Source organism: Halichondria panicea, chromosome 2 (genome assembly GCF_963675165.1).
Source record: "Halichondria panicea chromosome 2, odHalPani1.1, whole genome shotgun sequence".
Classification (NCBI taxonomy): domain Eukaryota; kingdom Metazoa; phylum Porifera; class Demospongiae; order Suberitida; family Halichondriidae; genus Halichondria; species Halichondria panicea.
The window spans coordinates 6218519-6245199 of NC_087378.1; the positions used below are offsets into that span (position 1 = coordinate 6218519).

The following is a 26681-nucleotide window of genomic DNA, read 5'->3' on the forward strand; positions in this document are numbered from 1 at the left end:
ATGACGTTCTGGCACAAACAGTATATGCACTCCTAATATATAATAAAAAGAATTGTTTCATAATCTTGAGACAGTTACATAACTCACCTTGAACCCTCGTGCGCTTGTCCAAATCAATTGGGCGAAAACCAAGACGAAACTGCACTTTAAGTGACGATTGCAACCCAGATGTTTTGAAGAATTGGCCACTTAAAAGCATCATTGCAGCATCCACATGTTTGTCAGACAGCATGCCTGTTGGGGCGAGTAGTATTTGTTTGACCAGGCCAGTAATACTTGGCTGTGATCATGTCCAATGTTCTGTTGACTCCCATATGACTTGGATCATGGATTGCTCCTATAATCCTTTTCCTCTGCTCCTTGTCTTCCACAACAAGCCTCTTCTCATCAACTTTTTTGAAAATGTAATACTGCATGTAACAGTATGTATAGACACAAATATATAGTGATAACTATATGTATAATATCTAGGTAATTTATGGCTGGCAACTGTCTCTTACGGGTAGATCCAACATAGTACAATTCTCCATCCACTGCATCAAAGCATTTAACTCTCCGCCTCAGGGAACGCTTGTCTTCTTTACTAAAGGATGAAGGGTACTCGTTCCTGCTTATGAGAGCATGAATAACTTCAAAGGTAAATCTTCCTTCACTTTTGAATTCCATGGTAGATTTACTAACATGCCTGCTAACATATTTGCTACTTTTATACACTCTCTGACAGGATCTGAGGTGAGGGTTCACAGATAACTAATAGCTAGAAGTTATAGTGTCATAACACTCCCTTTGCTTTGTCCATTAGTATCATGCATAGATAAGTCAGTTAATAGCCAGAAGTCATAGTGTCATAGCACTCCCTTTGCTTTGTCCATTAGTATCATGCAGCATAGATAAGTCAGCTAATAAGCGCTTTTTGTTCCTGCAGAAAAGAGGGGGCCTAATCTCACAGTGGGGGGCCTAGAATGTTAACAGTTTGGACCCCCTGGGGAGCCTAAACTGTTAACATTCTAGGCCCGGGGGTCCCAAAATTTTAAAATTCTAGGCCGGGGGGGGCCTAAACAGGTGTCATAAAATTTTGGGCCCCCCCATGTTTAGGCTCCCCCCGGGTCTAGAATTTTAAAATTTTGGGACCCCCGGGCCTAGAATGTTTACAGTTTAGGCCCCCCAGGGGGTACAAACTGTTAACATTCTAGGCCCCCTCTTCTGCTATCCTTTTCTGCACGATAGAACGAAGTCAAAGAGATAATCAAAGAGATATAATAATAATTATGGTAAGGTTAGCTCTATTAGTTGACAAAGCATCAAAGAGACTGCATGCATGCAAAGACTCTGTATCAAAGTAGCAAAAATGTTTGCATTATTATTCTATCATGGAATTCAAAGTGAAGGAAGATTTACCTTTCAAGTTACTCATGCTTTACCTATAAGAGTTAAATGCTTTGATGCAGCTCTGCAATGTTGGATCTGCCTGTAAAACAATCGATGTTGTTGCATAGCTATCGCCATATTTGCAACTTCGTGCTTACTTTCTCAGCCAAATTTCAGGACAAAAAAGTATAAAACACACAATTTCAGTGCAAAGACAACAATTCATATCTTCCTCCATGTTTTCCTATACATAGAAGATGTAAATTGTTGTGGGGATGCTCCAATAGCATCACTGTCTCAGCTCTCAAGTAATGTGGAATCACAGATAGAAGTCAAGAGAAAAACTGTTGTATCATGGTGGAATCACAATAGCAGTTTCCTTTCGGGACAAGGGTAATCTTGGACAGTCCTGACCAATTTTCGGGACAGTTGGCACCTATGTGCTTCGTGCTGCATGAGGCCTGATTCATAGAATGACATGGTGCAGTGTGATGGCTGTGAGACCAGTGGTATACTACTGTACTAACTACTGTACATGCATGAAATGTGTGTGTGTGAGGAGAGCTGCATTCAGTAACTGGCACTGCATAGACTGTGAAGACTATAGAAGACTGTATTGGTGTATTTTGAGAATGCACTGTCACATAATGTTACCGCTGTTGCGCTGTTAATGGGGGGCCTAAAATGTTAAAATTCTAGGCCCGGGGGGGCCCAATCTCATGGGGGGCCTAAAATTTTATGACACCGGTGTCATAAAATTTTAGGCCCCCCATGAAATTGGGCCCCCCCCGGCCTAGAATTTTAACATTTTAGGCCCCCTATTAAATACACCAATACAGTCTTCTATGGTCTTCACAGTTTATGCAGTGCCAGTTACTGAATGCAGCTCTCCTCACACACACACATTTCATGCATGTACAGTAGTATACCACTGGTCTCATAGCCATCACACTGCACCATGTCATTCTATGAATCAAGCCTCATGCAGCACGAAGCACATAGGTGCCAACTGTCCCGAATTGGTCAGGACTGTCCAAGATTACCCTTGTCCTGAAAGGTAAATCTTCCTTCACTTTGAATTCCATGATAGAATAATAATGCAAACATTTTTGCTACTTTGATACAGAGTCTTTGCATGCATGCAGTCTCTTTGATGCTTTGTCAACTAATAGAGCTAACCTTACCATATTATTATTATATCTCTTTGACTTCGTTCTATCGTGCAGAAAAGGATAGCAGAAGAGGGGGGCCTAATCTCACAGTGGGGGGCCTAAACTGTTAACATTCTAGGCCCGGGGGCCAAAAATGTTAAAATTCTAGGCCGGGGGGGGCCTAAACATGGGGGGGCCCAAAATTTTATGACACCGGTGTAGAAGCGATTTGGCCCCCCTCTTATTTTGGGGCCCCCGGCCCTAAAAAGCTAGCGATTTGGGGTGTTACTGTTAGGGGGGGACCTATTGCGCTAGTGATATAGGCCTCCCATAGTGATTTAGGGCCCCCCTCGAGATAGCAACGCAATGTTCTATGTAGTCTACCAGGAGAGAAAGGTGCCTCATCGATGAGCAAGCTGCCAGGTGCAACCTCTGAAGGTGGCTTTCAGTTCTACCTATTGATGACCACAGTTTCAGGATGCACCCTGTATTTGTTATGGCTGGCCACTGCCATCAACCCCAACTAAGTGCAACCATAGATCGTCGACGTCTTCTATAAGGCCACTCCAAGTGACACTCTGGTTTCTGGTCCTGAAGTTTTTCTTGCATGCGGCTTTTCTCATTATGTCATTATCAATTTCACCTTATGAATCTCGTTATTTTGCACTATTTTGTACCGCATGGACCAGTATGCGCATGCGTAGTAGAAATAATGGGATAGAAATCCAATAATAAAATCTGATGTGGGGCGGTGGACCAGAAACCAGAGTATCACTTGGAGTGGCCTAAACCACAGGTGGACTGGGGCAAGAGGCCGCCACCTTCTACAAAAGACTAGCAGACATGCTCGCCTAGAAATAATGAACTCAGTAGTAATCAGTTGGCTAAGGTGCAAGCTATCCTTCGCAGCACAGTGCAGCTTGCAGCATTTATTTCTAACATGCATGCAGCATTACAAAAGTTAAAAATACATAAAGATACATGTTCAGGGAATTTTCATACGTTAACTGTGTGTGTCCGTTAAAAGTAGATCTACATTGTATACATTAATCATACATTATATATACACTACAAGTGGCTTATAAGTAAACACTATTCGCTGTAATATATAGCTTATGTTCGGTACCAGCATGTACGTGCATGGAGCAAACTAGGATGGATTGCACTCTGCCCTCCCCGAGTTCATAGCACGCCTCATCAAAGCCGCCTGCATCTCCTCAAATGATGGTTTTTCCTCTGCTTGCTCGATCTTGACAATCAATGAATCATTCCACAGTCCTTGCGACACAGCTTCGTGGGTAATCCATTCCTCTCGAGTCCCCAGAATGCGATTGTCTTCCCCCTCTGTCAGAAGAGAAAGATCAATGTTCGCACCGCAAATCCCACTGAGATAGACGCGATGGTAGTTCCCAGAACCAAGCTTTAGCATTGGAACAAGCACGTGGATAGAAGAAAGTAGGCTACTAAAGGTCGGGCTCTCACTCGTAGTGGCTGTACGGACTTCCAGTAGAATCAAGGAGAGGGAGGCATGCGATTCAAAGCCTGAGCCCAAGCCTCTAGGATGCACAGCTAGACATAACTTGTAGTGTTGAATGGTAAAGGGAGCACTGTACCATGTTGTGCTAGATCTAGCTAGTTGGGAGAAGTTGAGAAGTCGAAACGCTGTCGGCTCAGGCTTGTTCATAATGTCACTCTCTTCCTCAAGAATAGTCTCAATAGCTTCATATGCTGCACTTTTCATGCCACCATGTACACTCCCGTCCAAAGCTCTAAGCTCAAAAATTAAAGACTGTTTAAGCATTTTGGCAGTTTCTTTCTCTTTAGCTTGTTTTTCTTGCATGCTTTTAAGCTCACTTTCCATCTTTGTAGTCTTTTCCTTCATTTCTTTGTGTTCAATCGCAAGCATTTGCATATGTTGTATCATGCTACTCTCCATATGTCTCTCTAGATCTCCTGGCTTCAAGCTGACTGTACAACCAGCTACTTCAAACGGACACTCCTGTTTTCGCTTGGGGCATATTTTCAAGTGCTCTGGCATCTTTCCTCTTTCAATTAAATCGCTGTCACAATTGTTGGGGCAAACTAATGGGAAATTGAGGCACACAATCTTGTGCTCTGCAATAGCTGCAAATGTATCCTGTTTTCCACAGTGCTGACACTTTTCTTGTCTCTGGCTACACTCGGTAATGATGTGACTTGCTAGGTTAATACGAATCACTTTCACACTACACTTATTAGGGCACTCGATCTTGGCATAGCTGCAGCCACTTTCTCCTGAACGCTTCAGATGATCACTTAACTCTCCAAGTTCCCCCGTCCACTCACAGCCATGGCACTTATTGGAGCACGAAATCTTGAGCTGGCTAATCTCACTCTTTAATCCCTTGTTCTTCACATGTTGGAACTGAGAGCCCTCCGTTCTGCAATAAGGACAACTCGTCTTGTGCTGTTTCGTAAACCACTGCAATAGACAGGTTCCACAGTAGTGTTGACCACAGCAAACTGTTAGCTCAGGATCTCTCAATACTTTAGTACAAATTGTACACTTGTAACGATCTTGAACACTATCTATAAATTCATAATCGTAACCTCCGAAGTCGTCCATATTGTGGCTGTGTGCTTGACTATTGCAATCTTGTTTCAATAGCAATTATATGTGCTATGTTGTGATGCAATGTCTTTATATAATCGTATGCTATCATAAATATGAATTTGATTGTACGGGCTGTGTCGGCACATTCCTTGAACTTATAATGTACACTGTATTGTATCGTAGTAACCTTTAGTGTAGGGGGTGACCCAGGGAACCCCCCTTGCTTGTTACGCAATTCGGGGGACTATCCTATGATTATCTTTCATTAATGGAATATTTGTTGATACAACATACCGTATACCTGGTCGAATGCGTATATTTATCATTTACAAATGACACTGGATGGTACAAACCCTTTATATAGGCAATTGCATTTTTAACAGTATAAAATTAATGGTGCAAAGCACGAGAAATTGCATGTGGATGCATGCTCACCCTTTGTATGTTTTTTGTTTTTGTAATCTATACGAAAATTCACAATTGAAATACAATCGCATTTGAAACTTTATATACAGTATTGTGCATATAGTATTAGTTTGTGTAAACATCGTATGTATATAATTATATAATTATGTTCAAATATCTATACAAAACAAACAAGAGGGAGAATTCCCAATTGAAATACCATCTACAGCATTGTGCGTTGTATTAATTTATGTAAAGGTTGGAGCTCACAAAGTGCACATTTTTACAATACAGTCAGTTGTGCAGTTTTTTTATTTTATTAAGATGTGCGACAATCCTCTCTTGCTGCCATACTCAATGCAGATGCTCTCATGGCACTAGCAAATAATGCTCTGTGGAAGTCACCACCTCGCTCGATCTTGATCATAAACGATTGCCCCTCCAGCTCCGCCTTTACAATGATGTGTGGAATCCAATCTTTAATCGTCCCAAGAATCCTCCTCTTCTCTCCAACTTTCAATGGACTTAAATCAAACGGCAAAGCCCCTTTAACCTCTTTCAAGAACGATCGATGAACTCGGTTGTTGGATAATGGCACCAAAACACGAATATCGTCCAATGATCCAGTGAAGTCCTCGTTGTTTGGGGAAGATGAAACGATATCGAGAAGTATCAATGAGAAAGAAGCATGTGTTCCCAGGCCCACTCCCACTCCTTTGGGGTGTACACCCACACACACTTTAAAACCCTCGATTATGAACGGAGCACTGTACCAGATTGTAACATCACGAAAGTGCTTAACAAAATCAATCACTCGGAATATCAGAGAATCGAGATTTTCAAGCTCCTCCTCTTCTAGCATTGACTGGATGGAACGGAAGGCTCCAATACGCTCATTTTCTGTGTCACTCTGTTTAATGGCATTCACTTCAAATGCTAGCCCTCTCTTCAGTGATGATAGCAGCTCTGTCTCCATTTCAAGCTTGCTATTCGTCTTGGCTAACTCTTGTTTCGTCTCTTGAAGCTCCTCCTTGGTTTCTTTGAGTTGCACCAAAACCTTCTTGCTAGATTCCATAAGCATTGTCAAATGTTGAGCTTGGTTGGCTGTAAGGTGCTTTTTGAGTTCGTCAGGTTTGTCTCGAACTGTACATCCAACTTCTTCAAACGGACACGGTTTGCGGGCCTTTGAACATGTGGAGAGGTGAGCTTGTAGATTCTCCCGAGTAAAGGCCCTGAACATTGACAGCGAGCATCCATTGGGACATGAGACTGGAGCCTTGGGGCAGGCATCTTTGTGTGACTGCATAGCCCTGTGGGTGTCTTGTTTCTTGCAGTACTGGCAAGTTTCAAGTCGGAGTGGACATGAGCTGCGAAGGTGTGTGTCGAGATCTTTCCTGCAGTTTTTTGTTCCACACTTATTTGTGCAATCCACTGTCTCATATCTACAGCCACTGCGTGACTCCATGTGCGTCTTCAGATCACCCAATTCTCCATTCCAAGTACAGCCTTGTGTGCGGTTGGAGCAGTTGATCTTGAGTTGGTTTATCTCACTATTGAGACTTCGATTGGGAACATGTTGAAACTTTGACCCCTCGGCTCTGCAATGTGGACAACTCTCCTTGCGTTGCTTGCCAAACCATTGTTTCAAACAGTCGCTGCAATAGTGCTGTCCACAACAAACGGTTAGCTTAGGTTCACGAAGCACATTGGTACAAATATTGCAGTTAAAGCGATCAGAAACAGGTGATATAAACTGGGAAGACTGCATAGCTGTTAACTTATAACGCGTTAGCTATCAAGCTGTGTTGCTTCGTTCACCAGCTACATATAGCATATTTTGATCAATGTTGCAAATCGCTAAATTTTATGCGCAATTGCCCTATACCATAAATGGAATCATAGGTTACCTATGTTATTACAATCTGAACTTTGGGTAAATACATGACTGTGATAAACATTTTCACTACCAATGTAAGTGTTATTCACAGTCATAACAGATGTTAAAGTCCTTGTTTTGGTAAACAGACAATGCTCTATTGACCTTTAGGCTATTTATTATTTAGGCACCTTATACTACTCAAGAACCTCACATGAGAGAGATATGGCTGAGGGCCCACAATGCACACATTCCTTATTCACATTAATTTTACATTGTCAGTGTATTAAACTGTTATTGTTGCCTTTTTACCTCTGAGATCAAAGGAATAGCAGTTCCAGTAGCATATTGTACTGGGGAAAGGTGACCTTTTGAGATCTGAGCCCACCCTCACTCCACCTTCCACCCATTAACTAATTACATACGACCTTCTGACTCTTACGCTCAGGCATTCAATGTATCAGAGGATCCCGCTTCAGTAATTTTACATTGTCAGTGTATTCATAGTAGTTGAAGGAATAGCAGTGCCAGTGACCTGTTTTGAGACCTAAGCCCACACTCCACCCAATAGTTCAAATCGTTGGTTTTATAGTGACATACTCAGTAAGACATCAAGTTTGCTATGCAGGATATGCATGGTTTCCACGTAGTTACTATTGTAATTCCAGCCACAAAAAAACGGAACAAAATGAAAGCACCGCAGGTGCTGATGCCTTGGTGGAGATGCCAAAGCTACATAACAAAAAGCTACTAATAGCTTTTATACACAATTTAATTTTGCTGCATGCAAAAACTCAGGAAGTAGGTAATGATCGACCATGATTTTAAAAACGATTGATGCCAAAAGTTCAAATCTAAAATTAATTGGCTGCATATAGCTACATATAGCCTTGCAGCTCTCTTCTCACTCTTGCAGCTACCAATAGCTAGAGTTCTAGTGCAGAGCTAACTACTAAGTAGAGTAGCAACACTCGGTAAAAAGTTTGGCTATGTGCTCTTCTGAAAAGGCTACAATGGCATTCCAAGTAAGCAAAACTAGGCATAACTCGAGAACGAAGCATTATTTTGCAAATCCAGGAAATGACTAGAAGCCTATAGAAACTCTTAAACTTCATCCTTGAGCAGCTGCAGCAGTCTACACACACGTACGTACACACACAGACACACAAAAACACACTACCGTATATACCTTTTTTTCTTTTTTTTTTTTTTTTTTAGCCTTTATGGCGAAACGAGTAGGTAAGGTAAGTACAAACGGGTAGACAGATATAAATCGAAATCTAAGTAAGGTAAAGATATGAAGAACAAACTAGCATATAGTAAGTTTAGGTATGCCCATCAAGCACAGGTGATAGAGTTGGTGACCTGTCGCTTGCGCATGCGCACCGCAAATGGTTCTCTAGGAGAATTCAACACATAATTATAGTGCAACATGTGATCCTGGAAAACCTTATATGGAGTTCCATGACACATGCAGGACATCAGCTACGCCCCCTTTTAGAACACTTTGTAGTGTGCACACTAAATCATAGTCAGTGGGAAACTACTGTCTCTTTTACCAGACATCTAGATAATTATAGGTGAGAGGTGTTAGTCAGCTAGACTATATGGTTTCTATACAGATACCTCACAGGCCTTATAGTCAAAATAATTATTAATATTTATTCACATAGAACAAATTCTGTGGGAAGACCAATTCTGTGGGAAACCATCTAATAGGAGCCCAATCTGTTCCTGTGCTGCAAGTGAGTCAATCTCTTTATGCCGTAGTAAATAATTATGCCTCGAGATGTAGCCGCACGAGGGATATTCTGTGTGTGTTTGTTGTAAGTCTAATACGACGAAAACTATAAGCTTCTAGCTATATGTTCTCTTGAATCGTGGATTATGGATTAGCTTATTTCTTGAATTATGGCTAATTTGACTCATAGTGAATTATATACTTAACATGCATTCTAGTCTCCATAAATGATCTACAGTTCAGGCTCTATTCTGATAGCTTCTCTTAGTTAGCTATATGCGGCTCACAAAAGACTCACAACAATTAACAGTGAGAATGACCATCATCTGAACACACTAACCTTGTCACAAAGCCTCATCAAGAATAAGAGCTCATGATCAGAGTGATGTGCTGCAACAAACCTACAGTTAACTAAATTAAGACTTAAAGTTCCTCTGTCTCTATAATAGCTATAGCTCTGTGTATAGTACTAGTATACGTGCACACTCACTAAAAATTAGAATTTGTATTCTTTGTCAGGATATTATTTTTTGTGATGAAATGTTCAGTTTTACGGTAAATGTTCCGAGAAAATATCCAATAAGTTTTCACGTGCACAGACAATCATAGCAGGCATCCTTTTCTTCCCTCGAGGCCTGTGAAGAGGCTAGGTGGCATATATAGTATATATATAACTAGGAAACGTTTAGAAGTATTGAAACCTTGCACTCGGCATACAGTAGAACCTTGCTAATCCGGACCCCTTTAATCCGAAACCTCGCAAGTCCGGACAAAATAGCAAACTGAAAAAGAGGAGGGCTGTCAGTAGAATAGAGTACTGCGCATGCGCAATGTATATTGCTTAGCTGAATCAGCAATAATTATTTTGATAAACTGCTCAAGACAATGGCCACTGCAAAGAAAACGAAGAGAGAGCTCACAAGACTCACTGTATTGGAGAGAAAGTTGAGATAAAGACTATTCTAGCTAGCAGCTTCCCTTCTGGCCACATTAATATCATAATACATGTATAAAAGTGTCTTCGTTAATGATATTCATAATCAATTAATGACATTCGTTAATCCGGAAATTTCATGTATTCGGATGGGGTCTGGTCCCGCTCTATTCGGATTAGCGAGGTTCTACTGTACTAGATAGCATGCCTAAAATACAGTATGCACGGCAATCCATTTGGTATCATATAGAATAAATACAATGCCTGCATAATATATATTAGTGCATGTATACCAGCCTTACCATGAATCACATGAAAGGAACACCATATATATGCATCCTAACTATACGGTTTCTGGTAATACAACAGGGCAACCGTGTTAAATTGGGAAGAGAGTAATAATATACATTATAAGTTGCCTTTTTGGGGTCATGCCGTGACACTAAGAATTCGCGAAACCTGCATACTATTAAATATAGTTTCATAAGTGTAACGAGGATATAATTATGGTTTTTAACTATTATATTATGCTTATCTGCACGCAGAGCACAAATGGCTGAAGACAGCCATCTATGCAACACTCCTTTGCATACTGCAGCAAGCTTTGGACAATTAGACATTGTCAGTAGGTTACTACAATCAGAAGAGTATGACGTTAATGTTGTGAATTCAAGCCAGCAGACTCCACTTCACATTGCTTCGATCAGTGGTCATATTGAAATCGTCAACTTCTTGGTTAATGAATTCAACGCAGATATGGGAGTTGTTGACATTCAAAATAATACACCGCTACTTCTTGCTGCTGAAAATGAGCATGTAGAAATAGCTATTGTGCTTATTCTGACATCTGCTTATGGAAGAAGGCACATGAGGTCCAGGCGGATAGGAACACCTGGTCGTGTGTGTACTTATTTTAGTGAGCAACAAAAAATGGTTATGCAGAGATTTATATTCCGTTTTAATGATGACACCAAAGCTAAAGACAGAAGTGTAAAGCTTTTACGTGCCCAGTTCGAAGATCTTTTTATTAAGAGTGATGACTCTCCGATTCAATATGATGAAATCAAACCATTTATTCCTGTGTTTTTAGCAGCTTTTCTAGGACTTCAACATGCTATAAGTGTAATTGCTGAGAAATTTGGGGGTAAAAATAGCCTCAAGAACATTACAATTGATGGCTTGTCGCTCTTACATTTTGCATGCTTTGGAGGACATGCAGATCTTGTTAAGAATCTCGTATCTGATTATCACTTCGATTACTTACTCAAAGACAAAAGAGGATGGTCAGCCTTGCACTTTGCTGCTTGTGGTGGTGATGAAAAAACTGTCCAATTGCTGATAACGGAGTACAAATTAGATTGCTCTGCTATTGGTATATTTGGGGAAACTCCTTTATGCATAGCAGTTTACATGGGAAATCTATGTACAATAAAAATTCTGATTGAAGAGTTTAAGTGCAATCCTCACATCAAAGCCGTAGGAGGCTACACAGTGATTCACTATGCATGTATAAGTGGTGCGATAGATGCTATAGAAAAACTTATAAGAGTTTATCATGTTAATCCTACAGCTGCTAATGATCAAGATGAAACTCCACTGCACATAGCTGCTTTTTATGGTCATGTTAAAATTGTCCGACAACTTATCATTGATCACAATTGCGTTCATTTAGTCAATAAAACAAATAAGACTGGTTACTCTCCAATTTGTGCAGCAACTAAAAACGGTCACTTTAAGACAGTGCAAGTATTAATTGACGAGTTTAATTGTGACCCTAACGCAAAACGATGCGAGGGCTGGACGATCCTTCATTATGCTTGTCAAAGTGGCCACACAGATTTTGTGAACAAATTAATGGCAAAATATGATCTTGACTTAACAGTAGAAACCAATGATGGAGACACTCCTTTACATTTAGCCACTTCTTACGGACATGCTGAAATAGTGCAGATTTGGCCTGTAAAACAAATACATATCAAAAAATGTAATAAGCATGGATTCACCCCACTCTGTCAAGCAGCTCGAAATGGGCACACAAAAACTGTAGAAATGCTAGTGGAACAGTTTAAGTGTGATCCGACTGATAAACAAGTTAATGGAAAGACACTTCTCCATTTTGCTTGTCAAGGAGATCATACAAAGCTTGTAGATCAATTAATAAAAAGATACCACCTGGATCCATCCATTAGAGATGATGATGGAAACACATCTTTCCACACAGCTGTCATAAATGGCCAAGTTAAGACTGTACGGCACCTTACAAAAGAGCACAAGGTTGAAAGCCACATTCCTAATGTGTATAATACCAACCCACTAGTTCTTGCAATTTTGAATGGAAAGAAAGATATGATGAATATGCTGGTTACAGAATTAAACTTTGATATCCATATTACAGTTGGACCTTGTGGTTATTCTCTTGTCCATGTGGCATGTGTCCACGGCCATACAGAAATTATAAAAGAGCTAGTTCATATGCACAATTTAAGTCCAAATGCATTAGATAATGATGGAAATACGCCTCTGCACCTGGCTTCTCTTCATGGGAAATACGAGGCAATTAGATTCCTCATTTCTGAGTGTAATGTTGAGCGTAGTGTTCAAAATATCAATCAAATGACGCCACTTTCGCTTGCAGCAGCCAAAGGACATAGAAGTACAGTTCATAGTTTGATAAAGGAATTCAACTGCAATCATGATGAAAAAGGCTTCAAGGAGCAGTCCATTTTGCATTTTGCATGCACACAGGGCTATTTAGACTTGGTAACTGACCTCATCACAGAATACAAGCTTGATCCAACAGCTACAGATAGTAACGGTAATACTCCTCTACATCTAGCAGTGTACAACGGGCACATCGAAGTAGTAAGATACTTGTTTGATAATTGCACTCTAGATACAAGTTTTGGAGTAGGCAATCATTCTGGTGATACTGTATTACATGCAGCCGCTCAAAATGAGAAAACAGATATTGTACAGTATTTAAGTACGAAACACAAAGCTGAGGTTGAGAGCCGCAACAAAAATGATAACACTCCACTCTTGCTTGCAGCTCTACACGGGCATTTTGATACGGCGCAAATACTAATTGACCAATTCGGTTGCAACCCTCGGGCCAAAGGTTACAAGGGGCAAACTCTTCTTCACTACACTTGCTACACTTGTAAAGGTGAGCACACAAAGCTTACAAAGCAACTGATAGTGCAGTATCAACTTGATCCTATGGCTAAAGATGATGACGGCAATACTCCTCTGCATTTTGCTGCCGCAGCAGGACAAGTTGAAATGATTAAGTTTCTAATTACTCAAAACACTAAAGTGAACTGTCTTAACAGAACTGGCTGGACCCCACTATCCATGGCAGTTTTTTATGGCAAAAGAGAGACTGTTACAATATTGATAGAGGAGTTTAACAGTGATGTACATGTTAAAGATTCTCGTGGATTTACTCTTGTTCACCTAGCATGTGCAGCAGGTCACGCTGAGCTGATGGATAAATTGTTATCTGATTACAATTGTAACCAAGACGTTTCAATAGGGAAACTTACCATTTTTGCTGTTGTGAAAGGTCTATCTCACATGTTAAAGCATCTTGTTACTAAGTACAAAATTGAACTTAGTAGATTTTTGCTGTTTCAAGCAGCCTCAAGAAAACATACGGACACTTTGAAAGTCTTAATAGGAGATTTTAAATGCAACCCTCTCGCTAAAGACGCAAATGGCAAAGGAATGCTTCATTACTTTGCTCAACTTGGTGGTAGTACAGCTATAATGGATGAATTGGTGAGCATGTATCATCTTGATCCAATGTCTAAAGATATTAATGGCAATACACCACTGCACACAGCTGCTAGCTTCGGACAGCTTGCCATTCTAAAACACTTGATTACTACGTATAAAGTTGATATTGACAACTGTAACCATAAAAATTCCACATCACTATGTCTGGCAGCACAATGTGGGCAGAAAAGTATTGTTAAACTACTTATTGACGAGTTCAATTGCAATTCTAAGGTCAAGGGCTATAACGGATGGTCTCTTCTTCATTATGCATCATGCAGCAGTAAATCAAAGGAACTTGTAAATGAATTAATATCAATCTATGGACTAGATCCCACAACAAAAGCTACTGATGAAGACACTCCATTGCATATAGCAGCCCAATTCGGTAATGCTCTGATTCTTCAATACTTCATAACAGAGAAGAAAGTGGATATTAGCGACATGTTTTTCACCTTACATTGCTTAGCCGAACTGAGTGGAGATAAGAACACAGCAGAGCTGTTCTTAGACATTCGTATAATGGGTGACAAACTTCCTGCTACATATACTAACAATCAAACACTTCTTCATGGGTATGCATATGAAGGGAATAAAATAAATATTGTCGATCAACTAATCCAGAGATTTGGCATTAACCCAATGGCTACGGATGAACGTGGTAATACACCACTGCATATTGCTGCTTCCAAGGGGAAAATTACGATACTGGAGCATTTGATTAGTCGATATGGCGCTCAACTTGACAGCCGTAACAGCAACAACTACACTCCACTTGGTCTAGCAGCTGTGAATGGTCATGCAAGTATAGTAAGAGTTCTCATTGAGAAATTCAATTGTTATCCACATGTGAAGGAGTCTGGAAATGCAACTGTTCTTCATTGCGCCTGTCAAAGTGGAAATACCGACTTAATAGAAGAACTAACACTTAAATTTTCGTTTGATTTGTCAGCTCAAGATGAAGATGGTAATTCATGCTTGCATGTTACTGCTCAACATGGGCATACAGATGCATTCCAATACTTGATTTCGAGGTTTCGTAAGGATGAACTATGTGTATGCATTATGCAAAAAAATGCAATAAGACAGTCGCTTTTACATATGGCATGCTTCAGCGGAGATATAAAGTTAGTGGAATTATTGCTGAATGAATTTAAGCTTCCATTACTGTCGGCTGATCACGAAGGCAACACACCTCTTCATATAGCTGCTAAACAGGGCAATCCTAAATGTGTAAAAACACTACTTTATGAGTACAATGCTCCTATTCATATTAAGAATTTTAGTGAACAAACAAGTGAACAACTCGGGAAATTGTCATTAAAAAATGCAGGTCATATCAATATTTTATTTACCAAGTATATGAAAGAAAAAGGATCAGATATACAAAAACACTATGAAGAAATTTTAAAGCTATCACAGCTGCAGTATCAAAACAGAAAACTAACTCGAATATTTGTTCTCGGTCATCATGGGGGTGGTAAATCAACTCTGGTGGACACATTAAAACACTCCTTTGAGACGAATTCCTGGTTCAAATTTCGTTCACCCATTAAGCCCCACACAGCTGGTATTGTACAAAGTGTTGTAGATAGCCCTCAGTATGGACGACTGTTAATACATGATTTTGCTGGAGACAGTGAGTACTATTCTTCCCATGCTGCAATTCTGAAAAATTTTGATTCTCAAGCGGGATCCAACATATACATAATTGTTTTAAACCTAACCAACACAAACGAGCAAATCAAACTCAGATTTGGATACTGGTTAAATTTTATTTCAACGTTACAAGATAATTCATATATATTACCAGTTGGTAGTCATTGTGATACGTTCTCTAATAAGTTTCCTGTTCTTAAAAAAACGACCATCATAGATGAAACCGCACATGAATTCGTTTCTCAACTAGAGCTAAAAATGCAAGTTTTAAACAGTGAAGCTATTGACTGTCGTAAAAAAGATGAAGTAATCGAGTTTGTAGGAAACATTATACAGCAGGTTTCCACAGCAGCGCCTTCCTTTGAACTAACACTAGAAGCGAAATTCCTCTGTGGCTTTTTAAAGAAGGAGTTCTCAGAAATCCCTGCTTGTAGCATCAGTAAAATTCTCAAGCTTATAAAACACAAACAAGTCCCATTGCCTCGTGAAGAAAGTAAACTCTATCTTGTACTTAAAGAGCTTTATCACACAGGATTAATCTTGATGATTGAGAAAGAAAATGCTGCAATACAAGATTGTTTGGTGATTTTTCAATTGCAAAAGATAGCAGAAGAGTTACACAAAAAACTATTTTCTAAAGCAGCTAAGAGTGCCATATCATCAAAAATCAATTCAATACAACTAACTGCTGGACTCATACCAGAGTCTTTACTACCAGTTTTTCTCCCAGAACACATAACAAAAGAATGTTTGCTTTACCTTCAGTACTGTCAAGAACTAAAGGATGTGGAGATTTCAGGAGATTTTACTTTAACTACATCTGAACCAACAATGATTACTGACCAAGATAGTGAGTCGGAATCTATACTATTTTTTCCAGCACTCTGTGAAGTGAAGAAGGAAGGCACCTTCTGGATTAAAGCGAGCTGCGCATTTGGATGGTATGCCATATGTGATCGACAGCGATTTGAGCACTTCCCAATTAGATTCCTTCAAGTACTTATGATACGTATCATACACAAATTCCCATGTAAACAATACCAGCCTAGATCTAGGTCAAATTTAGCTGTATTAGATAGTTCTAGACAGCAAGCATTGGCAAAGGCTCAAAGGCTTAATCCTGGTTGCCAGGTTTGGTCAACAGGCCTTCACTGGCTAATGGAAAATGGAGTTGAGGCAGTTGTTGATATGATTAAGGAGGGTGGTAGTAAACAACTCGTTGTAATCACTAGAAGCCGGGAGGATTGCAAAACAGAATGTGCAACAGTGTTAAGAAAAATTGTTCAAGTGATAAGCGAAACTAAAGTAGAGTTTTGTCACCGACTATCACCATCTCTTTACCTCCTTCATCCTGAAGAATTGATGGGGAATAAATTCCCAACTTTAGTCAGATCATCCATGCGGTATTCTCTTGAAGAAGTCATTGATGGCTGGAAGAAGAATAAAAAACATGTTCTCAGTGCAGACAGCAAAAGAAGCAAACCTTTATTGTTGAGAAGTATTCCAATTGCACTTTGTACACACTGGAGTAAGTCAGAGTGTTAGTCTAACTGTATGTATTGCTTATTATTTTCATTTACTTACCCCGTTTTTCATGTATACAGATGTGTTTTTCCCAATGGATACTGAAATGGTCCGATTTGCCCTGAAAGACGTTGTTAATTGGAAACTCATGGGTCTCAATCTTGACATTTCCTGGACTGAGTTGAGCAAAATTGAGAGTGATAATGTAGCTTTTCCTGACCACAATCTAAAAAAAGAGCGTGTTATCCAGCTATGGATGTCTAACGAGCCAACATGGCCTTCTATGGTGGAAGCACTCAGAGAACCTTCCATTGCTTTGTACAGAAGTGCAGATGAAATTTCAACCCAACACAGTATGTTCTATAGTCTCATTATAGATTTTTATATACATCTATATTCCACAATACACGCAGACCTGCCTCTACAATGCAATATTCTTGATGAAGAAAATTCGACGATCCGTCCTAACAAGGATTTCCTAAAATCGTTTGCTGATATCATCAGTTCTCGATGGCAGTGTTTTGCATCTCCCCTCTCCCTCACCTCAGAGGACATTGTGAGCATCAAGAGAGAAACAAGGGGAGCAGAGCCCACCAGACAAGCACTCGTTATGCTGCAGAAGTGGGCAGCCCACGAGACAGCAACTTATGGGCAGTTGAGAGAGAGACTTCGTACACGCTCAGTTTTTCATATCTAAGTAAACTCCCATTGACAATTAGTTCACCATGCAGGGACTGAGCTTTTTTTGTAGTAAGCCTGGCCCGAATATAATTATGTAACCATGAACATGCACATACTTTTATTATAGATAGAAATTACCTCACCTATATATATAGTCCTCTCTGTGTGTCCTGCAGATAGAAATAGTATAGACGTAATTTGTATTTTTTGTGTATAGATAAATTATATATTATATATATACAGTTATATAGATCTATATATAGCTTCTCTGCTATTATATAGTCAGTATAGATGTATTACTATACACAATCATGCTTTTTTGTCTTGTTGGGACCTGACATGCATGAATACTGATTGATTTCCCCACTATACTATATAGCTCCATGCCATGCATTCATGCATGATTTCCCAGAAATTTGTTCTCTGCCATGTCTGCATGAAAGAGGATTGAGGAAGTTAGAGAATGAGAAGAAAGGAGAAATCGTACAACAGAATTGCAACAGCATGAACTGACTTTGATAGCCTCGATCCCAGGCTGCTCTTCCTCGAAGACGCACGCACACACTACTATATGGTTCGAAGAGGTTTGGAAGTGTTGACCAAACTCGTTAACTGAACAAAAGGTCATTTACACGAGTCTGCATGGGGTGGTTCAAACTTCCGAGTTGGAAAACTGATAAAATTTTTTAGTCATAAACTACCGTAAAATAAAGATGTAATACGTAGGAAACACGTCTGCTCTGTCGGGTTGCTCAACTTTTGAGCCTCTCACCCTCCCTGTCTGATATTACTCTGACCATTCCTTTTGATGTGATTACCGTAAGGGGCATGTGAGTGAGTATCCAGTATAGACTACAGTAAATTATTTTACTCACCCTGCTTAGTGGAAGAGGAGGAACTCTGCTCACCTTCAGGACATACTCTCATCATGGGCTGGGAGGTGTGTGTGGATTGAGATACATGTATATATATAATAATAATTAAAATAAAAGTACCACCGTCACGTGCTTGTACACACTGCATGCACTATAATTATTATAGTATCGGATCTATACGACTTTCAAAAGAAACACGTGGCCATGTTGGCCATGCATGTTGAGGAGCTTTTTTGCTTGTACACAAACTTTTAATTTGGGACTTGGATGTCTGATTGGCCTTGGGTGGGAGTGCATGGTAGATAGCCTCGAGACCGCAGCCGTTCGTTATAACGAACGGCTGGTCTTGAGGCTACATGGTAGAGGCATATATAGACTACATGACACAGATGACACGTTATATATATATATATATAGATGTTAACCCACATGCATCTTCACCTAATTGCTGTCTGCAATGCATGTATGCTGTTTGATGAAGTTGTCTATATAAATTATACTCAAGAGGATGGATGCATGTGCTGATCTATAGCAATGCTTCCCACAGTGACCAAGCAATAACAGCATGAGCAACTGTATGGTGCATGGTGCATGGCTCTCATCTGATAGCTTAATTCAAGATAACAATACAGGTTATGGCTGGAGAATTCAAGGTAACAACATTTGGCTGCACATGATATGGAGACTTAATATAGGTGTCAGGCCACATGCACTTTTGCACATGCATACATTGTTGAATAACAATGTCATCATCAGCAATAACATAAATAAATTATACATGCATGCATGTAAATGATCAGCATACAATTAATCACATTAATTTGGTATACTATCTTTGTCTAAATGCATCAAACTGTTTTAGCACATCGTCTGGCATGAACCTATTGTACTTGAGTACACAACCATCAGTGATAAGCTGTACAATAATTCTGGTAATGTTCCTAGTATCGTGGAGTCCACAATGTTCTCTTCCTTCAAACTTGAGCCCAAGATGGTGGAGCATTTTTGAAAGGTTCCCGCTTCTCATTTGGTAGAAACTTGCAAACAGTTTTCTCACATCAATCCATTTGGTGGTGTATCTTGGAAAAGGGACTCGTGCAAACACACATTGAGGGAAGAGGCATTCCTTAATGTCCCATGGGCTGCAGTGTTGTGTGTGTGTGTGACTATTATGAGCAGTATATTAATTATTGGTTATTATTATGATAACTGCATGTAAACATAATTATATGGGCATAGTCAGCAGTATTATGACATTGTATGTACTATACGTACAGCATGCACATACGCACATGCTGCTATACTATAGGTATACTATATGCACAGATGGTATTCTTGTACACTGTGCAGGCCTAATGTACTGTATAATTATACGCTCACCAGTCAGTTAAAACAGCAAACTTGAGCTTGGACCCCAGTTCCTTCTCTTCCATCCACAGTGAGAAATTTCTGAACACTTCAGAGAAAGTGGGAGCATTATCCACCTGAGTCTGCATGTGTCAAGTATACATATATATATGAAGCTCAGGGGTCATGGGAACACTGTTTTGCCTTACCTGTCCAATTCCAGTCAGTCTCTTACAGAAGTCACTGAGAACAGGGTTGAGCACTGGTTTGACATAAGTATGAAACTCAGCATCCTGAATGAGACACACTGTAACTGTACTACCAGAAAACACTATAAAGATAAAAAACACATGATGTGCTAGGACTTAATTAAGGGGAATCTCGCATCAAAACCTACCACATGGAGTGTTTGCAAGTTGAGCAAGAGGACTGGGAACTCTATAATCTCGTGGATGTAATCCGGAGGGTTCTTCTCGAGACAGGTGGCCTCAAAATCCAACACAAGGAGGTAGTCTAGGCCGTACGGATTGAGTACTGTCAATGACAACACATCACTAGGAGGAGCAGGATCGCTCTGAATCAGCTGTCTCCTTAAATGGCTTTTGAGTCGTTTACGCAGAACCTCCTCACAACCCCTACAGTGAAGAAGACATATACTCCCTAGCAACAGCCTCGAGACCAGGCCGTTCGTTGTCTGAAAGAACGCCATGGTTAAGTTCCAATGTAGAACTTGTTATAGTGTTAGTAGTTGTGAACATGATTGCAGTAACTGCAAACACAACAATACTATAGCCTAGCTGCACTTTACTGTAAGTATCGTAATGATCTTCACGGGTAAGTACGGTTGTTGCGGGCAATTATTGGTTCAAGAAATTCCTGGACCAATTAGACGAGACCAGGCGTTCTTTCAGATAACAAACGGCCTGGTCTCGAGGCTAGCAACAGTACGTGCAAAAAACACACTTACAGATCATGAACCATATCTTAGGAACATTCACCCCATAGATCTGGGTCATTGTGTGCATATTAAAGGCTTCAAAAATTAATAGACCATGAAAGTATAAACACAATGTACAGTTCACTGTTTTATACATGCAATCCACAGACCTTGCAGACAGTTTGAGTTGACCGAGTAACTCCTTCACTTTATGAGCAGTTAGAGAGTTGACATGTCCACTCTTGGCTGCCATCTGTCCATAAAGGGGGTGATGTGACGCATAAGGTACTGGTACCCAGGGCTGACTTGTTGGGGTCTCTTCACTGGGGAATGAGCTGCTTCCTTTCTTTGTGTATGATTGAGTGGCCATGTTCCCTCCTAATTTCACACTATTTGTTTTTCCCAGCAGTAAGTAGAAGAAGAGAATACCACCGCCAAGGAATCACACACTCATCACTCATACAAAACTGGAAGTGGAAGGATAAAGCCACGCCCACAAAGGCGTTACTATACATGTACATGTACATGTACAACAACTGGAGGCCATGTTAAAATTAATTATAATTATGATATTAAAATACATGTATCCCCAAAATGCATGATTGTAGTCTAACAGCAAAAACTACAAAAAATATCCGAAAAATGAACATGTGAATAAAGTTGTAACGAATTGGAGTTATGCACTCGCCTGTTTCTACGCTTTTTCGTGCTTTTCCTGGCAACATTTCACCATAGATGATACAGTACTGTATCTATGGGGGGTGATCAGTGCCAAAACCTCCAGCTCTTTTTATTTAGTACTAAAATCATTTGCATAGTGAAGTTCTACATACAAATGACACGCTCTCTCTTATTTGCATGTGAAGTTCTACATACAAATGATACTCTCATTTACATGGTGAAGTTCTACATACAAATGATACTCTCATTTGCATGGTGAAGCTCTACATACAAATGATACTCTCATATGCATGGTGAAGTTCTACATACAAATGATACTCTCATCTGCATGGTGAAGTTCTACATACAAATGATACTCTCATCTGCATGGTGAAGCTCTACATACAAATGATACTCTCCATTTGCATAGTTAATTTGCTTGGAAACTACTCCCCTTTTCACCTAAGAAAAGGCTCAGGGGAGAGAGTAATTTTTTTAACTCCGTTATTGGACACGCCCACTTATGTGACCAAAAAGGATTGCCACATGAGCGGGCGTGTCCAACACGTAGTTGATATGTTAATTAAAATGTCCATCTATACTATAATGTTAATTGTGTCCTCCTTCAATATGCCACTATAAATTTACAGTTGTCCTATAGGGGCATGCGTGAAGAATAATGTCACGCTCCCACAATGTTAACGTCCTAACAACTTGCGTTCCACCACTCACGCATGTACTATTTCTGTTGCTATATAGCCTCGAGTATAAAATACATTTCTGACGGTCTTGGATCAAAGCTGAATAAACACCCACACATTATGTAGTTATAGTGGTTTGTTCTAATTGTATTCCAACCTTCCCTTTTTCATCCGAGCCCTTCCTTATACATGTAGATGAAAAAGGGAGTGGTTTCAAGTCAATGCAAATGTATATGAGAGTGTCATTGTAAAACTAACAAAGCTTATCATTTGCCATGCAGCGTTATTTGTATGTAGAACTTCTTTGTATATGTAGAACTTTCATCGTATGTAGAACTTCACCATGCAAATAAGAGTATCATTTATATGTAGAACTTCACCATGCAAATAAGAGTATCATTTGTATGTAGAAAATCACCATGCAAATGAGAGTATCATTTGTATGTAGAACTTCACCATGCAAACAAGAGAGAGCGTGTCATTTGTATGTAGAACTTCACCATGCAAATGAGAGTATCATTTGTATGTAGAACTTCACCATGCAAATGAGAGTATCGTTTGTAAGTAGAACTTCACCATGCAAATGAGAGTATCCTTTGTATGTAACTTCACATGCAAATAAGAGAGAGCGTGTCATTTGTATGTAGAACTTTACCATGCAAATAATTTTAGTACTAAATAAAAGAACTGGAGGTTTTGGCACTGATCACCCCCCATATGTATCATCTATGATTTCACATAGCAAATGTTTTTTATGCCTCGAGGTGTAGCCGCACGAGGGATACAGTAAAGCTGACTGTGTGTGTGTGTGCGTGTCTGTTCACGTTCCAGCTGTAACTGCTCAACGGTTGCAATACGACGAAAGCTAACAGCTTCTATAGGCTTCCAGCCACGTTCTCTTGGATTTTGATTCGTGGATTAGCAAACTAAAGCTTCTTTCTAGAGTTATGGCTAGTTTGACTCACATTGAAGGCTGTTGCAGTCTCTTCAGAATCTTTCATAGCATCATCTGTCGGCACAAACTTTCTATTCAACATATGAGTTAGCTTTGCACTAAAGCGCTAGCTTTTTGTTAGCTACAATACTCAGAAAATATCTGTTAAGACAGCTAGCTAGCTAGCAGTAGCCGACCAGCCATTTGTGAAATTGATCTCTTTGTACCCTTTAATTATTCCGGTGGATGTAATGCGCATGCGCGCTCATTCCCCATGTGTGAGAAAATAATATCCAAGATCCAGATCCAGGATCCTCCTGGCAGAATCATCTTTGTCTTAAGGGCCTGGTAAGCCACAAAACACAACAATATAGATAACAATATGCATGTACACAGGTCTTTTCTTCTTAGATATTATAATTATACACTGAACTACAGATCCTGGAAGAATCAATTTTCTTCTTTCTTGAGGTCCTGGTAAGCCACATAATACAATAAATAACAACAATAGATGCATGTAAATAAGTCTTTTCTTCTCAGTGACTTTATATAGATAAGCTAACTTTAATATAAAATTCATTATAGAAACTAATATAACACTCTAATAGTAATACTTTTGAGCGAAAGCAAAAACATGGCGAGAGGCATTAGCACAGCGCCAGCTTGAACACTAGTTTAGTTCAGCTTCCATAAACAGCACTTTCCCTGATCCATGATCATGTACATGCATGAACACTCAGAAGACATTGCCTATGCTTGCATGAGTGCCTGTTACATGAGAACATTGACTACCAATGAACCAAAAGCAAAAATTAATAATGACTGAACAGAATTTTTGCATCAATTAAAAAAAGTCATGTAACTCCTTTCAGACAATTTTCAGTTATTACATTTTCTACTACCATAACAACTTTTGTTGTTGAACGTTTATAACTATGGTAATACAAAGTAAAATGACATGGAAAGTGGTAATTAAAAATAATTATTGTGTGAGTGAGCGAGCTTCTCCTTGCATTCAGGACATACTCTCATTGGCTGGGCATGTGTGTGTGAGGGGGAAGGGTATATAGGATGTAACGTACGTTTTGCACAAATTGTACATGTAGATGTTTTGTGCATTCAAAATTAAGAGCTTGACCGTATGTATATATGTGCGTGTGAAGGATTTCAATTATAATAGCAAGAGCCCATAATAAAAGGAGAGAGTATTGAACGTAGTATAATTATACACAGATGTATGCGGAAAGTAATGAGATTTCCTGCTTGGTAACTGACCATTCAGAGTGCCTGTAGCATGTGGAGCTGCTACTTATCCCTTCGAGGCAGCAATAATATTATTGATGATACTTTCGCATATAATTATTTCATGCACGGTTACTATATTCAATACTCTCATTATAATTATGGACTCTTGATAACGGCAAATTACCTTTTTGTGTCTTTGCTGTTGTAGGAGGATCGCTCCCCTCATTCCTTGAGTCATCACTATTTTCATTCCTTGAGTCATCATTATCCTCATTCCTTGAGTCATCACTATCTTCATTCCTTGAGTCATCACTATCCTCATTCCTGGAATCATCACTCTTTCCAGTTACAGCAACTGCATAGAGAGTACAGTATTGGATCACACTGCATGTGTACTTACATGACCGTATTGAGCTTACATTGTTGTGGCTGGAGGTAACCAGTAATTTCAGTGAAATTCCACTGTATAGCAATGTTTAAAGTAGTCCTGTCAATATCATCAGTTGCATCTGAATAAGAGTGGGTGTAGAAACAAAAGTATAAATGAACTAGAGCAATGACCCTGAGAGAGTACTATGCTTGTGTGTCAATCTCATGTGGGGGTTGTGTTGTACTCACTGATATCACAGTTGGCCTTCTCCACCAAGTACTGTACTATGTCTTTGCGTCCCCTGTAGCATGGGTTGTGGAGAGGGGTCCAGTTCCAAGAGTCCCTTACACCTGTAGAACAAACAATATATGACAGACAAGCACAGTACATTATCACACTCACTCCTGGGGTCAACTTTGTCCTGCTCAACCAGTTCCTTCACTACACCCAACCTGCCCCTCCTACATGCTGCACACAGAAACCTGGGTTTGTCTTCATCACCACCACAGCCACGACTCTTCAGGTAGAGGGCAACATCCATACAGCCGTCATAATCATGCATATGGTCCATAGCTAGATCCAGTGGTGACTGTCCATTTTTATCCCTCAAATCTGCGCAATCATACAGTACTTTGAATACTCAACCACTTTAACAGGATCAATAAGAAAACATATAATTTTGTCGTAAATCTATACACTTGCGCAATTCACACTCATTCTTGGGGTCAACTTTGTGTTGCTCAACCACTTTCTTCACTACATCCAGCTTGCCCGGCGACATGCTGTACGCAGTAACTTGGCTTTGCCCTCATCACCATCACAACCACAGCTCACTAGGTACAGGGAAAGATCCATACAGCCTTTATGGTCAGACAAATAGACAGGATCCAGTACAATGTCCAGTGGTGACCATCCCTCACATCTGTACATTGCAGACAGTCAAACACATAGTTACACGGAATTGTGTGTCTAATCAACTGGACAGAGATAAATACAAACAGCAGGAGAGTACATTATGGGAACAAAATACAAAACATGCTATCACATGCACTAAATCTCACTGAACTACTTACCAGTACTATATCCAACCTCCTGGATCAAGTACTCCACCACCTCTTTATAACCTCTCACGCATGCATAGTGAAGTGGAAATCTGTTAAGCCACCCGCCACCCTTATCAGCATGAGCTCCATGGGTAACAAGCGTCTTCACAATCTCAAGGAAACCCCACTGGCAAGCCCAGTGTAATGGAGGCTCCCACGGTCTCCACTCCTCACTCCAGTAGAGCTGGTGGTTGGGGTCCGTCCCCTGTCCTAGCAGGGACCTTACTTCGATGATATCACAATTTTCTACAGCTTCATCTAAGTTTTGGCTAGCTTCTTTTGAGCTCTGTATAAATAGACCGATGGTTGGGGTGTCAGTCATACCATAGGTAAACAAAATTCTTTCGCATAATGACCATAGCTATACTTGTCTATTGACTATTATGCATGTCAATCATCAGTGATCACACAGAGAATTACTTGATAATTTATGTGTAGTTTTTACAAGTAAACACCACATAGATTTATCTATTTATCTAAAGCTTCCTTACTCTAACTCAGAGTCTTGTTGATTTGTGTCCATGTGTGGAAGACAATGTTAAGCCTCAATGTGCAACAGCCTTAGCCTCAGCTCAAATAAACTTGAAACAACGGCGTACTCTTTCACCCGGTACCCATTATAAACAAAAACTAAAAACTAACCAGGCAAAAGATTACATGTGAAGTGCGGCCTGGGATCGAGGCTATCCAAGCTATATTAAATACAGCACATGTATAAAGCAACAGTAAGCAAATACACTCGGGATCTAACATTGTTCATCACAACACACCTGAACCCTTTCTTTTTGAGTATTAATTTT

The 26681-nt window shown here is 39.8% G+C and overlaps 5 protein-coding genes across 6 annotated transcripts; 1 reads left to right on the forward strand and 4 right to left on the reverse strand.

Moving 5' to 3' along the window:
- Nucleotides 1–3480: 3480 nt before the first annotated feature.
- Nucleotides 3481–5205, reverse strand: LOC135331050 (TNF receptor-associated factor 5-like). Its single transcript, XM_064526076.1, has one exon. The coding sequence runs from the start codon at nucleotides 5122–5124 to the stop codon at nucleotides 3670–3672; it is 1455 nt and encodes a 484-aa protein (XP_064382146.1). The 5' UTR covers nucleotides 5125–5205; the 3' UTR covers nucleotides 3481–3669.
- A 393-nt stretch (nucleotides 5206–5598) lies between these two features.
- On the reverse strand, nucleotides 5599–8058 carry LOC135331051 (TNF receptor-associated factor 3-like). The gene has a single exon (XM_064526077.1). It carries the CDS (start codon nucleotides 7283–7285, stop codon nucleotides 5837–5839), a length of 1449 nt encoding a protein of 482 aa, XP_064382147.1. The 5' UTR covers nucleotides 7286–8058; the 3' UTR covers nucleotides 5599–5836.
- A 777-nt stretch (nucleotides 8059–8835) lies between these two features.
- Nucleotides 8836–17955, forward strand: LOC135331049 (uncharacterized). The gene is made up of 5 exons (XM_064526075.1): nucleotides 8836–8973; nucleotides 9067–9138; nucleotides 10614–17032; nucleotides 17109–17381; nucleotides 17442–17955. The coding sequence occupies exons 3-5, from the start codon at nucleotides 10621–10623 to the stop codon at nucleotides 17723–17725; spliced, it is 6969 nt and encodes a 2322-aa protein (XP_064382145.1). The 5' UTR covers nucleotides 8836–8973; nucleotides 9067–9138; nucleotides 10614–10620; the 3' UTR covers nucleotides 17726–17955.
- Nucleotides 17956–19336: 1381 nt separating this feature from the next.
- On the reverse strand, nucleotides 19337–21367 carry LOC135331052 (3'-5' exoribonuclease 1-like). The gene is made up of 5 exons (XM_064526079.1): nucleotides 21039–21367; nucleotides 20329–20566; nucleotides 20141–20224; nucleotides 19965–20074; nucleotides 19337–19726 (listed from the first exon to the last, which is right to left on the reverse strand). Exons 1-5 carry the CDS (start codon nucleotides 21236–21238, stop codon nucleotides 19414–19416), a joined length of 945 nt encoding a protein of 314 aa, XP_064382149.1. The 5' UTR covers nucleotides 21239–21367; the 3' UTR covers nucleotides 19337–19413.
- Nucleotides 21368–23958: 2591 nt separating this feature from the next.
- On the reverse strand, nucleotides 23959–26497 carry LOC135331395 (uncharacterized). Of its 2 annotated transcripts, none has more exons than XM_064526534.1 (8): nucleotides 26373–26497; nucleotides 25852–26167; nucleotides 25490–25700; nucleotides 25181–25390; nucleotides 25027–25128; nucleotides 24828–24917; nucleotides 24593–24763; nucleotides 23959–24198 (listed from the first exon to the last, which is right to left on the reverse strand). In XM_064526534.1, exons 3-8 carry the CDS (start codon nucleotides 25557–25559, stop codon nucleotides 24179–24181), a joined length of 663 nt encoding a protein of 220 aa, XP_064382604.1. In that variant the 5' UTR covers nucleotides 25560–25700; nucleotides 25852–26167; nucleotides 26373–26497; the 3' UTR covers nucleotides 23959–24178. The 2 variants fall into 2 exon arrangements, with proteins under 2 accessions (XP_064382604.1, XP_064382603.1); XM_064526533.1 differs by having other exon boundaries at nucleotides 25481–25700.
- Between the last annotated feature and the right edge of the window lie 184 nt (nucleotides 26498–26681).